This window comes from Lithobates pipiens, unplaced genomic scaffold, assembly GCF_037356315.1.
Source record: "Lithobates pipiens isolate NorthernLeopardFrog02 unplaced genomic scaffold, aLitPip1_a1.2 Scaffold_10, whole genome shotgun sequence".
NCBI classification, from domain to species: Eukaryota; Metazoa; Chordata; class Amphibia; order Anura; family Ranidae; genus Lithobates; species Lithobates pipiens.
Genome location: NW_027507686.1, coordinates 209,503,815 through 209,517,780, shown reverse-complemented (window position 1 = coordinate 209,517,780; position 13,966 = coordinate 209,503,815). Strand labels below are relative to the sequence as shown.

Below are 13,966 nucleotides of genomic sequence, written 5' to 3'. Positions count from 1 at the left end.
CACTCTCTTAAAGGGAGTGCGTCTAATCTCAGCTTGTTGTCGGTGGGGGGATGGATGCTGTGGGGGGGGATGGTGTCGGGGGGATGGATGGTGTTGGGATGGTGTGTGGGGGGGGGGTGGTGTGGGGAAGGGATGGTGTCGGGGGAGAGGGATGGTGTGGGGGGGAATGGATGGTGTTGGGATAATGTGGGGGGGATGGATGGTGTGGGGGGTGGATGGTGTCGGTAGGGGGGGTGGATGGTGTAGGGGGGATGGATGGTGTCGGTGGGGGGGATGGATGGTGTGGGGGGGATGGATGGTGTCGGTGGGGGGGATGGATGGTGTGGGGGGGATGGATGGTGTCGGTGGGGGGGATGGATGGTGTAGGGGGGATGGATGGTGTCGGTGGGGGGGATGGATGGTGTGGGGGGATGGATGGTGTCGGTGGGGGGGATGGATGGTGTGGGGGGATGGATGGTGTCGGTGGGGGGGATGGATGGTGTTGGTGGGGGGGATGGATGGTGTGGGGGGATGGATGGTGTTGGTGGGGGGGATGGATGGTGTGGGGGGATGGATGGTGTTGGTGGGGGGGATGGATGGTGTTGGTGGGGGGGATGGATGGTGTTGGTGGGGGGGATGGATGGTGTGGGGGGATGGATGGTGTCGGTGGGGGGATGGATGGTGTCGGTGGGGGGGATGGATGGTGTGGGGGGATGGATGGTGTCGGTGGGGGGGATGGATGGTGTGGGGGGATGGATGGTGTCGGTGGGGAGGATGGATGGTGTTGGTGGGGGGGATGGATGGTGTGGGGGGATGGATGGTGTTGGTGGGGGGGATGGATGGTGTGGGGGGATGGATGGTGTTGGTGGGGGGGATGGATGGTGTTGGTGGGGGGGATGGATGGTGTTGGTGGGGGGGATGGATGGTGTGGGGGGATGGATGGTGTCGGTGGGGGGATGGATGGTGTCGGTGGGGGGGATGGATGGTGTGGGGGGATGGATGGTGTGGGGGGATGGATGGTGTTGGTGGGGGGGATGGATGGTGTTGGTGGGGGGGATGGATGGTGTTGGTGGGGGGGATGGATGGTGTGGGGGGATGGATGGTGTCGGTGGGGGGATGGATGGTGTCGGTGGGGGGGATGGATGGTGTTGGTGGGGGGGATGGATGGTGTTGGTGGGGGGGATGGATGGTGTGGGGGGATGGATGGTGTTGGTGGGGGGGATGGATGGTGTCGGTGGGGGGGATGGATGGTGTTGGTGGGGGGGATGGATGGTGTTGGTGGGGGGGATGGATGGTGTGGGGGGGTGGTGAAGAAGTGAAGCGGAGGGCTCAGCATCTCCCATAGATAATGACAGAGGATCCTCCAGACATGCCTGGTCCAGCATCAGAGATGAGCAGGAGAGGAGAGGAGAGGAGAAGGGGCGGGGAGGAGAGGAGGAGGGGCGGGGTGATGAGTTCACAATGCCGCATTCACAGTCCCCCCTCCTCCCCCTGTATGGGGGGGTGATCTCCCCTCCTGGTTGGTGGCTCCTCCGGTGACGTGTCTCGGTGCCCCCTCCCCCCATAGTCCGGACTCCTTTGTGGAAGAGCCGGTTGTGTGGATCCGACTCGCCGGCGGCCCATCGGAAGGTGGGGGAGGGATGGTGAGGTGATCGGAGAGGAGATCCCGGCCCTCCCCAATGCCAGGACCGGACATCCCACCTCTGGGGCGCCCACTGCCCGTCTGGATCCCCGGATTGCTGTGTGTACACATGGCCGGCTCCGCTCTGCACTGTGTCTGGCAGCAGAAGGACGTCATCATCACCTTCATCCTCCCCATAATACTCCTACCCCTACCACTAGGGGCGCAGAGCAAGGTGAGCGATGGGGGGCTACAGGAGACCATTACATGGGGGGCATCACTTATCACAGGAGGAAGGGCCCTCGTATCTGCAGTCAGGGATTGGGGATCTCTGTACAATTCGCAGTCCTCATTCGTTCCCAGTACTAACTCTCTCCTTTCCCCTTTCCCAGTACCAGTCTTATCTCTTTCCTCGTGTCATTCCCAGTCTTTCCCATTCCCTGTCCTTTTATCAGAACTTGCACCATTCCCAGTCCTCATCCTTTTCCCTGTCCCTTTCCCAGTACCATTCCCAGTCCCTCTGCCTTTCCCAGTTCTAGTACCAGTTCTTGTCCATTTTCCAGTACCATTCCCAGTGCCTCTCTTTTTCCCAGTACCATTCCCTGTCCCTTTCCCAGTACTGTTTTCTGCCCCAGTCAATGCCACTTTCCCAGTTCTAGTACCGGTTATTGTCCCTTTCCCAGTACCATTCCCAGTCCTTGTTACTGATCCATTCCACTTCCCAGTACCATTCCCTCCCCTTTTCCCAGTCTATCTAATTTTCCCAGTTCTAGTACCAGTTATTGCAAAAAATGAATAGGGGATATCAAAAGGCACTTAGTGGTAAAAGTGGATATCCCAATATAAATCTTGGTAAAAAGTGCCAACGTCCGCAATAGCTAAAGATACATTGGTTGAATGAAGACCTCAATCAGCAACAAAATAACATTAATACATATCATATGATATCAAGGCTCGATGTGATAGCCATCAATACAATATTGAGAACTAGAGCATAAATGTCAATGTACCGGCCCCTGTCCCTTTACAAATACCAGCACCTTTCCTAGTACCATTCCCTCTCCTTCTCCTAGTCCCAGTATCTGTCATTTTTCCAGTTCTAGTACCAGCCCTTGTCTCTTTCCCTGTACTATTCCCAGTCCTTTTCCCAGTTCTATTTCCAGTCCTTGTCCCTTTCCCAGTATTATTCCCTGTCCCTTTACCAGACTCTCTTTTTTTTCCAATTACAGTGGTAGACTCTCTTCCCAGTACCCAGACCTGTTCCCTGTCCTTTTCCCAGTACCTGTACCATTCCCGGTCCCCATCCCTTTCCCGGTTCTTGTCCCTTTCCCAGCTCTTGTCCCTTTCCCAGCTCTTGTCCCTTTCCCAGCCCCTGTCACTGTTCCATTCCCTTTCCCAGTACCAGGCTCTTTTCCAAGTCCTTGTCCCTTTCCCAGTTCCATTCCCAGTCCTTGTCCCTTTCCCAGTTCCATTCCCAGTCCTTGTCCCTTTCCCAGTTCCATTCCCAGTCCTTGTCCCTTTCCCAGTTCCATTCCCAGTCCTTGTCCCTTTCCCAGTTCAATTCCCAGTCCTTGTCCCTTTCCCAGTTCAATTCCCAGTCCTTGTCCCTTTCCCAGTTCCATTCCCAGTCCCTTTCCCAGTTCCATTCCCAGTCCTTGTCCCTTTCCCAGTTCAATTCCCAGTTCTTGTCCCTTTCCCCAGTACCATTCTCTGTCCCACTACCAGTCCTTCTCCCTTTCTTGTACCAGTCCATGCCACTGTTCTGTTCCTTGTGCCTTTCACAGTTTTATTCCCAGTCCTTGTCCCTTTCCCAGTACAGTTCTCTGTCCCACTACCAGTCCCTCTCCCTCTCCCTTTCTTGTACCAGTCCTTGCCACTGTTCTGTTCCTTGCTTCTTTCCCAGTTTCATTCCCAGTCCATGTCTCTGTTCCCTATTCCTTTCCCAGTCCCTAAGTCAGTCCTATCCCCTCCCATTCCCAGTGCTCTCTCTTCCAATTTTGCCTTCCCAGTCCCTTTCCTGATTTGCGGTCCCAATCAGGTCCATCTACAGTGAATCTCGCCAGTCCCTGTGTATTGAGTAGGGATGTGACAATTTATGGCTCTGATTGGAATACGATGGAAGGAATGCTGTGTGCTGTATGGAGGGGCCCTTCCCCCGATCTGATAGGAGGTAAAGGAATGTATGGCGGGGGTTCCTCCACTCTGCTATACACACAGTAGGAGGAAAGGCACTGTAATGATGAATCTCATTCATAGCAATAGACAGTGACTAATTTCCTGCCGGTATCCACGTTTTCATGGAATCCTGAGCTGGGAGGAATATAGGGAATACATTGGCTGTCCTCTCCTTTGTACAATGCTACTTTCCTGGCTGTCATGCTGATCCGGTGGCTTTGGTAGGTTGAGTCACTAAGCTGGAAAAAAGCACGCCGGCCAGAAAATACCAAACTACTCAACTGTATACGTGTTCTGAGTCAGCATGACAGCCAGGCAAATAGCATTTTTTTTTTTTAGAGGCGAGGTCTGCATTGGCACCCCCTGTACTTTTTTTTTCTTCAGTAGAAGCTTCTTTAATGTGTATTCTCTTTTTTTTAATGCTCCCTCCCAGTTCCTTGGACCCTGTTCAGACCCACCAAGTTTGAAGGTTCACCAGAACTCTGATCACCTGTGTTCCCATTATATTCAGTGGTGCCGATCACACCTGAGCGCACTGCTCCCCGAACCTCGTCAATTCAAAAAGTACATGAGCTTCTTTTCGGACGTTGTGCATTTTAACCCCATTTGACTTTATTAGCACGCCTAAAAAATGCACGTTTTCCTGCCTAGTAGCAAAATTTTAATTGGCTAAAAAATAAAAAATGTTCAAGCTTGCAAAAAAAAAATGTCTGTACAAAAATAGAGCAAAGATGCTCAGCTCAGGTGTGACGGAGGGGACTTACCTTTCCTGATCTCAGCTCCATGGTTTTCTTGGTGTCACACAAGCCCCATTCTCCATTTAATCCTATGGGGAATTGGGATGTGAGAGCTTCATAGGACTGAATGGAAAATTCCTGAGCACATAGGATGATCGGCAGGGAAGATTTTGACAAGTATTGTCAGAAATCTCACAGGGAAAGATGAGCATAATGCTGATCATACACTAGGAAATTTCCCAACGATCATTGGGTCTAAAGCCCCATACACACGATCAGATTTTCTGCAGATTTTTTCCTTCAGATTTACCAGAACCATAAAATATGAGGTCAAACCTTAATGCCCCGTACACACGGTCGGACTTTCCAACAGATTTTTCCAGACGGAGTTTGGCCCGTTTGTCTTGCATACACACGGTCGCACAAAGTTGTCAGAAAATCTGATCGCTCTGAACGCAGTGATGTAGAACACGTACAACAGGACTATAAATGGGCCGGTAGCCAATAGCTTTTGTCTCGTAATTTATTCTGAGCGTGCGTGGCACTTTGTGCGTCGGATTTGTCTACACACGTTCGGAATTTAAACGATCGGATTTTGTTGTTGGAAAATTTTTCGATCCTGCTTTCAAACTTTGTGTGGCGGAAATTCAGATGGAAAAAGTCAGGTGGAGCCCACACACGATAGTTTTTTTCCGACAACAAAATCCGATCGCACATTTTCCATCGGAAAGTCCGACCGTGTGTACAGGGCATACGAGTTTCAGTTTGTATGCAATCAGGCAGGCCTTTACACTACATGGTTTTGGTAAATCTGAAGACCAAAATCATCATTAAATCTGATAGTGTGTATGGGGCTGCGTTACTTTAATTGACAATTGCGCGGTCATGTGCCGCTGTATCCAAATAAAATGTATGTTATTCTCTCCCCCCCCCCCCACAAATTACGTATTTTTTTTGGTGCCATTATTTGATCACCTCTGCGTTTTTTTTTTTTTTTTGCACTATAAACAAAAAAGAAACATTTTGAAGAAAAAAAACAATATTATTTACTTATTTGCTGGAGTTGTGCTCATAAGTTTGCACACCCTGGCAGAATTTATGATTTCTTGGCCATTTTTCAGAGTATGAATAACTCAAAAACATTTCTTTCACTCATGGTTAGTGTTTGGCTGAAGCCATTTATTATCAATCAACTGTGTTTACTGTTTTTCAATCATAATGACAACAGAAACTACCCAAATGACCCTGATCAAATTTTACATACCCCAGTTCTTAACCACTTGCTTACCGGGCGCTTAAACCCCCCCCCCCCCCCTCCTGTCCAGACCTATTTTTAGCTTTTAGAGCTGTCGCACTTTGAATGACAATTGCGCGGTCATACTAGACTGTACCCAAATGAAATTTTATAATTTTTTTCCCACAAATAGAGCTTTCTTTTGGTGGTATTTGATCACCTCTGCAGTTTTTATTTTTTGTTAAAAAAATAGAAAAAGATGAAATTACATTTTTTTTTTTTATTTTTTTTTTTTTTATATTTTGTTATAAAATTGTGTAAATAGCAAATTTTTCTCCTTCATTGATGTATGCTGATGAGGTGGCAGTAATGAGCACTGGCACAATTGCTAGGTGGCACTGATTGGCACCACTGGTGGGCATTGATAGGTGGCACTTGTGGACATAGATAGGTGGCACTCATGGGCATTGATAGGTGGCACTGTGGGCGCTGGCAGGTGACAATAGGTGGCACTGGCAGGGGGTACTAAATGGCACAGAGGAGGCATCTTTACCTCCTTCCTCTTCGGGACCGATGTCCCTTTAACATAAGCCGGTGATCAGCTTTTTTTTCTCCTCACGCTGTCGGTGTGAGGAGAAAAAAAAAAGATCACGAGCTTTTGTTTACATCATATGATCAGCTGTCATTGGCTGACAGCTGATCACATGGTAAGGGGCCGGGACCGGCCCCTTACTAGGATCGGTGATCAGCCGAGTCTCCGTGACTCGGTGATCACAGAGAGCTCCCCGTGAGCCCAGGGGAGGACGTCCTATGACAGTCTCCCGGAAATTGAGTTCCACGCTGTAGCCGTCATACGGCTATGGCTCGGACCTCAACTGGTCAATACCGCGGGTTAGGTGCTTTTACCAGGGGCAGGGACATAAACGCCATCTCTTCCTACCTGTCAGAACGGCAATCTGCCTTGTTTATATAGGCAGATCTCAGTTCTGTCTCTCTGCATGACGATCAGCTGGTGCTGGAAGACATAGATGCGCGTGCGCGCCCCCTACTCTGAAGTATTGGATCACATGTGTATGTGTGTGTGTGTATATGTATATATGTATATATATATATATATATATATATATATGCATGTATATATATATATATATATATATATATATATATATATATATATATATATATATACACAATCCGGTGCACAGGTGCTGTCCTGTAGCAGTAAAACTGCTTTATGGCAGACCTAAAGTGATTAAAAATGTGCAGCAGATTGCAAATGCTGTGCGTCTTGAATGCGAGAAATGGGCAGAGAACGTACCTTTCCAACATCGTGTTCTGGTGTGAACTGGCCCTCAAATTTTTGCACCGCTGCGCTCCAAATTAAGTGTCAGTTGGGCCCCACTAAAGATTAGATATCAGATCCTAAAACAAAACATTTCTAACAATGTACAGTCAACTTCTAGCCATACACTAGTAGATATTCAGTTATAGAACATTTTTATTTTCTACAAGTTAGGCCCTATTCACACTTGGTTATGTGGAATCGCGGGCAGAATCTGCGTCATTCTGCCCACAATTCCCAATATCTGCAAAATGTGCAATGCACGTTTGGGGGCCATTCATTCTAAATAGCATCACAAACATGGTGTGATTTTTGCCGCTAAGACAGAAACTCTTGGGAAAATGTAAAAAAATGTAAAAATCGCACGAAGCTTGCCACCCAAAAAAAGGAGCAGCAGCTTCTTTTGAGCAACAAACACGCATAGATCAGCCCATTGAAGTGAATGAGCTGCTCTATTTGTGACACGTGGAATCGCATGAAAATTGGAAAAAAATCAAATCGGGAACTTGCGTGTGTGAATGGGGCTTTAGAGGGGGTCAGATCAACTTTCGTTTTCGATTGCAGTGAATTCAAAGGAGAGGGAAAGTTTTTCTTGAATGAACGATTTCCCTCCTTAGGCCGACCATACACGGTTTAAATCTTAGAGTCGGCTCAGCAGAAACCGGCCGAGATGCGAACCATTGATGGGCAGGCTGAATGTACCAAGTTGATCGATTGAGCCACTTGGGTACAACCAGCCTGCCTGATTCTCTCCCGATTTACCGCAAGCAGCTGTTATAGCCGCTAGCAATAATCACTGTCTTTTCCTGGCGGGGATGGCTTCCCCTGCCCAGAGAAGACAATGGCCTGGCAGGAGGGATTCCCCTGTCAGCACTGTCCATGTTGGTAGGAGAATTATGCTAATTTCTTTCCTGCAACCCGTGGCTGCAGGAAAGAAATTTGCACAGTCTATGGCCTGCCGTACTCAATCCAAACGTTTTTACCTTTAAGCAGCCGATAGGCAGTCAGTGTTGATGGGGAATCCCTCCCACAGCGCTATTGTATTCTGCGTGAAGCCTTCCCAGCTGGCAGAGCATAATGGTTTAGAAAAAATTATCTGCACTCCAGTTGTTGCTCTTAAAATTTCTTCATTTTATTGAATGGCCACAGTGAACAAACGCAGATTAAGTCAGTTGACGCATTTCAGCCTATAAGGCCTTAGTTATAACCAATGACTGGTGGTTATGACTAAGACCTTATAGGCTGAAGAAATTTTAAGAGCAACAACCGGAGTGCGGATCATTTTTCTACATTAGTCTACTCAGTCAGCGACTGTGGATCGAGCTCCTGGACCTCTGCTATCTATGTGGTGTATGGGTAGTAGCACTGACTTTTCTGTTTATACAGAGCACAGTGATTACTGCTAGCGGCTGTAGCTGCTGGTAGTAATCACATATAAAAAAATCAAACAGCCTGGTTGTACCCCAGTTGATCGATGGATCGACTTGGGTAATCAGCCTGCCCATAGACGGATCGAATCTCAGCCGGTCCTTTCTGAACCAGATGAATTTGGATCTATGTACAGCCAACTTTAGCGTTACATTTTGACAATAATGGCCTAGCAACATGATCATGAACAGAAGAGTATGGTGAACGGCTGGGTTCTATGGTATCTGTGTTATTTTAGTAACTGATCTGTGTGCTGATCTTCTTGCTAATTAAAAACCTGAAAAGTATAACAAGTCTATAAAAACTTAAGGCAGAAGCATGATCTGTACAGGATAATTATCTGTTAGATGACCGGATCGGTGAGCGGGGACATGTCTGAGGAATGGACCTCAAAGTGTGGTTAGGTTAATGAGTCCGATCCACTCTCCCCTTCACTAGAACTACAGATGATGGCAGAGGACTGCAAGCTCAGCTCAGCCGAGATTTTAGTTAGAGCCCATTCACACCATCCCCGTGTGTTAGCTCCATATAATACATGCGTTATGTAGAAAGTAGTGAAATGCGTTGTTATAATGTATTGCAATTGTTACTTTTTTTTTTAACTATTAGAATGACAGAGGAGCACATTGCAGCAGTGGTGTGCATTACTGCAATTTTACACAATGTGGACGAACACACATACACACTATATTATCTAAAGTATTGGGACACCTTTCTTTACAGGCTCCTGAAATGTAATGGCTTCCCAGTCTTAGCCTGTAGGGTTCAATAATGAGTTGGCCCACCCTTTGCAGCTATAACAGCTTCAACTCTTCTGAGAAGGCCGTCCACAAGGTTTAGGAGTGTCTTCGGGAATGTTTGACCATTCTTCCAGAATGGTCAAATGCTATACAGCAAGACAGAGCCGCCTACACAGCAAGGCAGTAGAGCTGGTCAAGGTAGGAGAGAAAGATGGGAGGACATTTGGGGGGGGGGGGGTTACACACGCTGCACTCTGTACACAGCACACCCTGCACTCTATACATAGCGCACCCCTAAACCATGCGCTCTGTAAGTAGCGCACCCCTAAATCATGCACTCTGTACATAGCGCACCCCTAAACAATGCAGTTTGTACGTAGCGCACCCCCTAACTCTGCACTCTGTATGTAGCGCACCCCTAAACCATGCACTCTGTAGCACACCCCTGAACCCTACACTCTGTAAGTAGCGCACCCCTGAACCCTGCACTCTGTACGTAGCGCACCCCTGATCCCTGCACTCTGTAGGTAGCGCACCCCTGATCCCTGCACTCTGTACGTAGCGTACCCCTGAACCCTGCACTCTGTACATAACGCACCCCTGAACCCTGCACTCTGTACGTAGCGCACCCTTGAACCCTACACTCTGTACATAGCGCACTCCTGAACCATGCACTCTGTACTTAGTGCACCCTGGGCCCTGAACCCTGCACTCTGTACCTAGCGCACCCCTGAACCCTTCACTCTGTACCTAGCGCACCCCTGAACCCTGCACTCTGTACCTAGCGCACCCCTGAACCCTGCACTCTGTACCTAGAGCACCCCTGAACCCTGCACTCTGTACCTAGCGCACCCCTGAACCCTGCACTCTGTACCTAGAGCACCCCTGAACCCTGCACACTGTACCTAGCGCACCCCAGAACCCTACACTCTGTACCTAGCGCACCCCTGAACCCTACACTCTGCAATGTTGTGAACCCCAGATGCAACTGGCCCTTTGAGGGCAACCATGCTCCTGATGCGGCCTGTGATGAAATTGAGTTGACCCCCCTGGTCTATAGTTCTAAGAAGGTAGTGCAGTGTCTGCAAACGTTACCATGCTGGAGCCATGTGTGCGAAATGTGTCGTCTCAGGTACAGACGCGCTTGTGCTTGTGCCCTAAGGCAATCGGAACAGAAGTGGGGGCGGATACCTGTCAAAATCGGAGCCGGGGAGGAGGCCTTAAAGCAGAACTTCCCCTTTTGGGTGTAGCTCCGCTTTAACTATCTTAAATCCTTATGCTGCTAGCATTAGTAAATGGTTAATGGATAGGAAAGTATGCCATATTTACTTGTGTTTATATATATATATATATATATATATATATATATATATATATATATATATATATATATCCAAGCCTAGGCCAAAATGGTGTCATACATCCCAGTCTGGGAGGGGAGGAGGGGTTTTCTCAGCTAAGCACACCCTCCTGCCTGTATGCCTGAGCTAAGAATCATCTGCCCTTACTCAAGATGGCCACCACTATGAATACTAGGGGAGATGTTTTCAAAGGGACTTCTGAGCAAAATAAAGCATGGAGTCATGGATGGATGGGGGGGAGCTTGCTTTGAATATAAAAAATGAATTAAATAGCATTTTTGGTTAGCTAATGCTAACCAGATGCAGTGTAGTTCCACTTTAAAGCGGGAGTCCGCCGGGACTCCGCGTTTTTTATTTTTTTTAAAAGCCAGCAGCTACAAATACTGCAGCTGCTGACTTTTAAAATAGTGACACTTAGGCCGCGTACAAACGCGGGGACTGTTCGCCCAACTTTGTCCGCTGAACAGTGTTTCGACGGACAGTCCGCTCGTGTGTGGGCTTTCAGCGGACAGTTTCAGCGAACAGTCCGCTGAACAAGGTTTTTCGGAAATTCCGAAAAACTGTCCGCTGAAACTTTGTTTCAGCGAACAGTCCCCTCGTGTGTAGGCTTGTTCGTCAAACTAAGTTCCGCGCATGCTCAGAAAGGATTTACACGCCGAAAGTTATAATGCAGTGTATAGGACGTCGTATTTTTCGTCCCGTCGTACGTGCCGTTCACGTCATCGCGCACGGTTTCAGCAAACTGTTCGTTCGTCGTGTGTGGCCATGTCCGTCCATGCTAATTTTGAGCGGACTGTTTGCTGAAACTGTTTGACGGACAAAGTTGGGCGAACAGTCCCCGCGTGTGTACGCGGCCTTACCTGTCCAGCGCGCCCGCGATGTCGGCACCCGAAGCTGATCTCTAGATCGGCTCTCGGGTGCTGCCGCCGCTATCTTGGGTATGGGAATCAGGAAATGGAGCCTTTCGGCTTCATTTCCCGGTTCCCTACTGCGCTAGCGCGAGTCGCGCTGCGCAATAAGGACGGTCCCCGCTGCCTCTGGGATCTGTGTGTTTCCCAGCAGGCAGCGGGGCATTTGCGGAAAGGGGCGGGCCCCTTTCCGCAGAGAGCTATCCCGGAAGTGGGTGCAGGTACCTGTACTGTACAGGTATCTGCACCCCCCTCCCTCCTGAAAGGTGCCAATTGTGGCGCCGGAGGGGGGGAGGGTTCCGATGAGCGGAAGGTCCACTTTAGGGTGGACCTCCGCTTTAATACAAACTGTCCTATTCCTATTAATGTTTTAAGGCCTCTTGCACATGATACTCCTGTTTGAGATTTTTTTTGCGTATATGTGTTTGTGCATTTTTGCGCAAATGTGCAAAAAAGTATTCTCACTTTCTCGTTCTGTACAATATGTAAATGGCCATTTGCGCACATTTGTGAGCATTTGCACGCATGAGTTGTAAATTACTGACCAAAAGTGTGTGTATGTGTGTGTGTGTGTGTGTGTGTGTGTATATATATATATATATATATATATATTTTTTTTTTTACTGAAGAATGCACGGCGCTTGTTTATGCGCCTGTCTGCATTCATTTATGGGCTGTATTTTAGCTCAGTAAAAAAACAAAGAAAAAGCTGTACTGAGCTTTTTCAAGAGGCCTAAAAAGTTGTCCACATTTCCCAGATGACTTCTCCTGTATTTTAGAAAATCTAATTGCAGAAAAAAAAATAAAATATATAAAATATAAGGCCTAACTCTACAGCAGTAAGTGTGAAAGTACAGAGAGTGTGGCCACGTGTCCGGAGAATGGAGGTCTGATGCAATGTCCAGGACTTATTTCATGGACGGCACGTATAGAGTGTAAGGAAACTTTATCTGTGGTAGAAGTCAGAGAGGCCTTCATAGGACACAATGCCGGGCCTGTTCTGGGTTTCTGTACCTTCAGTGTATACACCTTCCTGAAATGCTGCCATTGATACTCGTATAGTGAAGACTTCTCAGAGGAGAAGTGCTAAAATTGGCAAGCGGAAAATCTTTAAACCGTGTAGAGTCATCCAGGAAGTCTGCAGGCTGGTTGTTACATACACAGCTAAAGGCCACAGACCTGAAGGATCTGAGATGAGGACTGTCACGAGACATTTGGTTATAGTTCCTAATGAGCACATATAGTGCCCTTACTGTTCCTCTACATTTTGAAGTATTGCCGTATTTTTCTTTGTGACTTTCTGATTTTCTTTAATTTTATTATTTTATTTTATTTTTTATTTGCATGTACAAACCTCTAAATATCATTATAAATAAATAATTAAAAAAAAAACCTAACCGAAGGGCAATAGTTTGCTAAAGCAGCCATTTATCATAATCGTGTGTATGTACAGTATCTCACAAAAGTGAGTACACCCCTCACCTTTGTTTGTAAATTTTTTCTTCTATCTTTTCATGTGGCAACACTATAGAAATTAAACTTTGCTACAATGTAAGGTCCGGTTCACACTGAGGCAGCATGACTTACAGCGTGACTGCCTCAGGCGACCTGGACGCGACCGCTGCGGCGACTTGCAAAATGACTTCTGTATAGAAGCCAATGCAAGTCGCCTCAAGTCGCCCCCAAAGTCGTACAGGAACCTTTTTCTAAGTCGGAGCGACTTGTGTCGCTCCAATTAGAACGGTTCCATTGTACAGAACGGGACGCTACTTGTCAAGTCGCTTGACAAGTTGTCCCAGTGTGAACCGACCCTAAAGTAGTGAGTGTACAGCTTGTATAACAAAGATGCTGCTTTCAAAAAAGTTATAAATTGATTTGCATTTTAATGAGTGAAAAAGTATTTCACCCCTTCGCAAAACATGACTTAGTACTTGGCAAAACCCTTGTTGGCAATCACAGAGGTCAGACGTTTCTTGTAGTTGACCACCAGGTTTGCACAAATATTAGGAGGGATTTTGTCCCACTCCTCTTTGCAGATCCTCTCGGGGTCATTAAAGCGGGGTTCCACCCTAAAGTGGAACTTCCGCTCATCGGAACCCTCCCCCCCCCCTCCGGTGTCACAGTTGGCACCTTTCAGGGGCGAGGGGGGTGCAGATACCTGTCTAAGACAGGTATTTGCACCCACTTCCGGGCATAGACTCCCACAGGAGTCTATGTCTCTTGCTGTCCCGGCACGCTGTCTACTGGGACACACACGGGTCCCAGAGACGGCGCAGACCATTACTATTGCGCTGTGCAACTTGTGCATGGGCAGTAGGGAATCGGGAAGTGAAGCCGCAACGCTTAATTTCCTGATTCCCTCACCTAGAATGGCAGCCTCCGAGAGCCGAGCGATCGATAGGCCTTGGCTGCCGACATCGCTGGATCCTGGGACAGGTGAG

The 13,966-nt window shown here is 48.0% G+C and overlaps 1 protein-coding gene across 1 annotated transcript in view; it reads left to right on the top strand.

Annotated features, from left to right (window-relative positions):
- The first annotated feature begins 1,525 nt into the window (after positions 1 to 1,525).
- Positions 1,526 to 13,966, top strand: part of LOC143938542 (solute carrier family 13 member 1-like) — a 64,063-nt gene continuing 51,622 nt past the window's right edge. Inside the window, exon 1 of the mRNA XM_077460898.1 lies at positions 1,526 to 1,835. Within this exon, the coding sequence (XP_077317024.1) occupies positions 1,659 to 1,835 (177 nt within the window). The 5' untranslated portion in view covers positions 1,526 to 1,658. The remainder of the gene's footprint in view (positions 1,836 to 13,966) is intronic.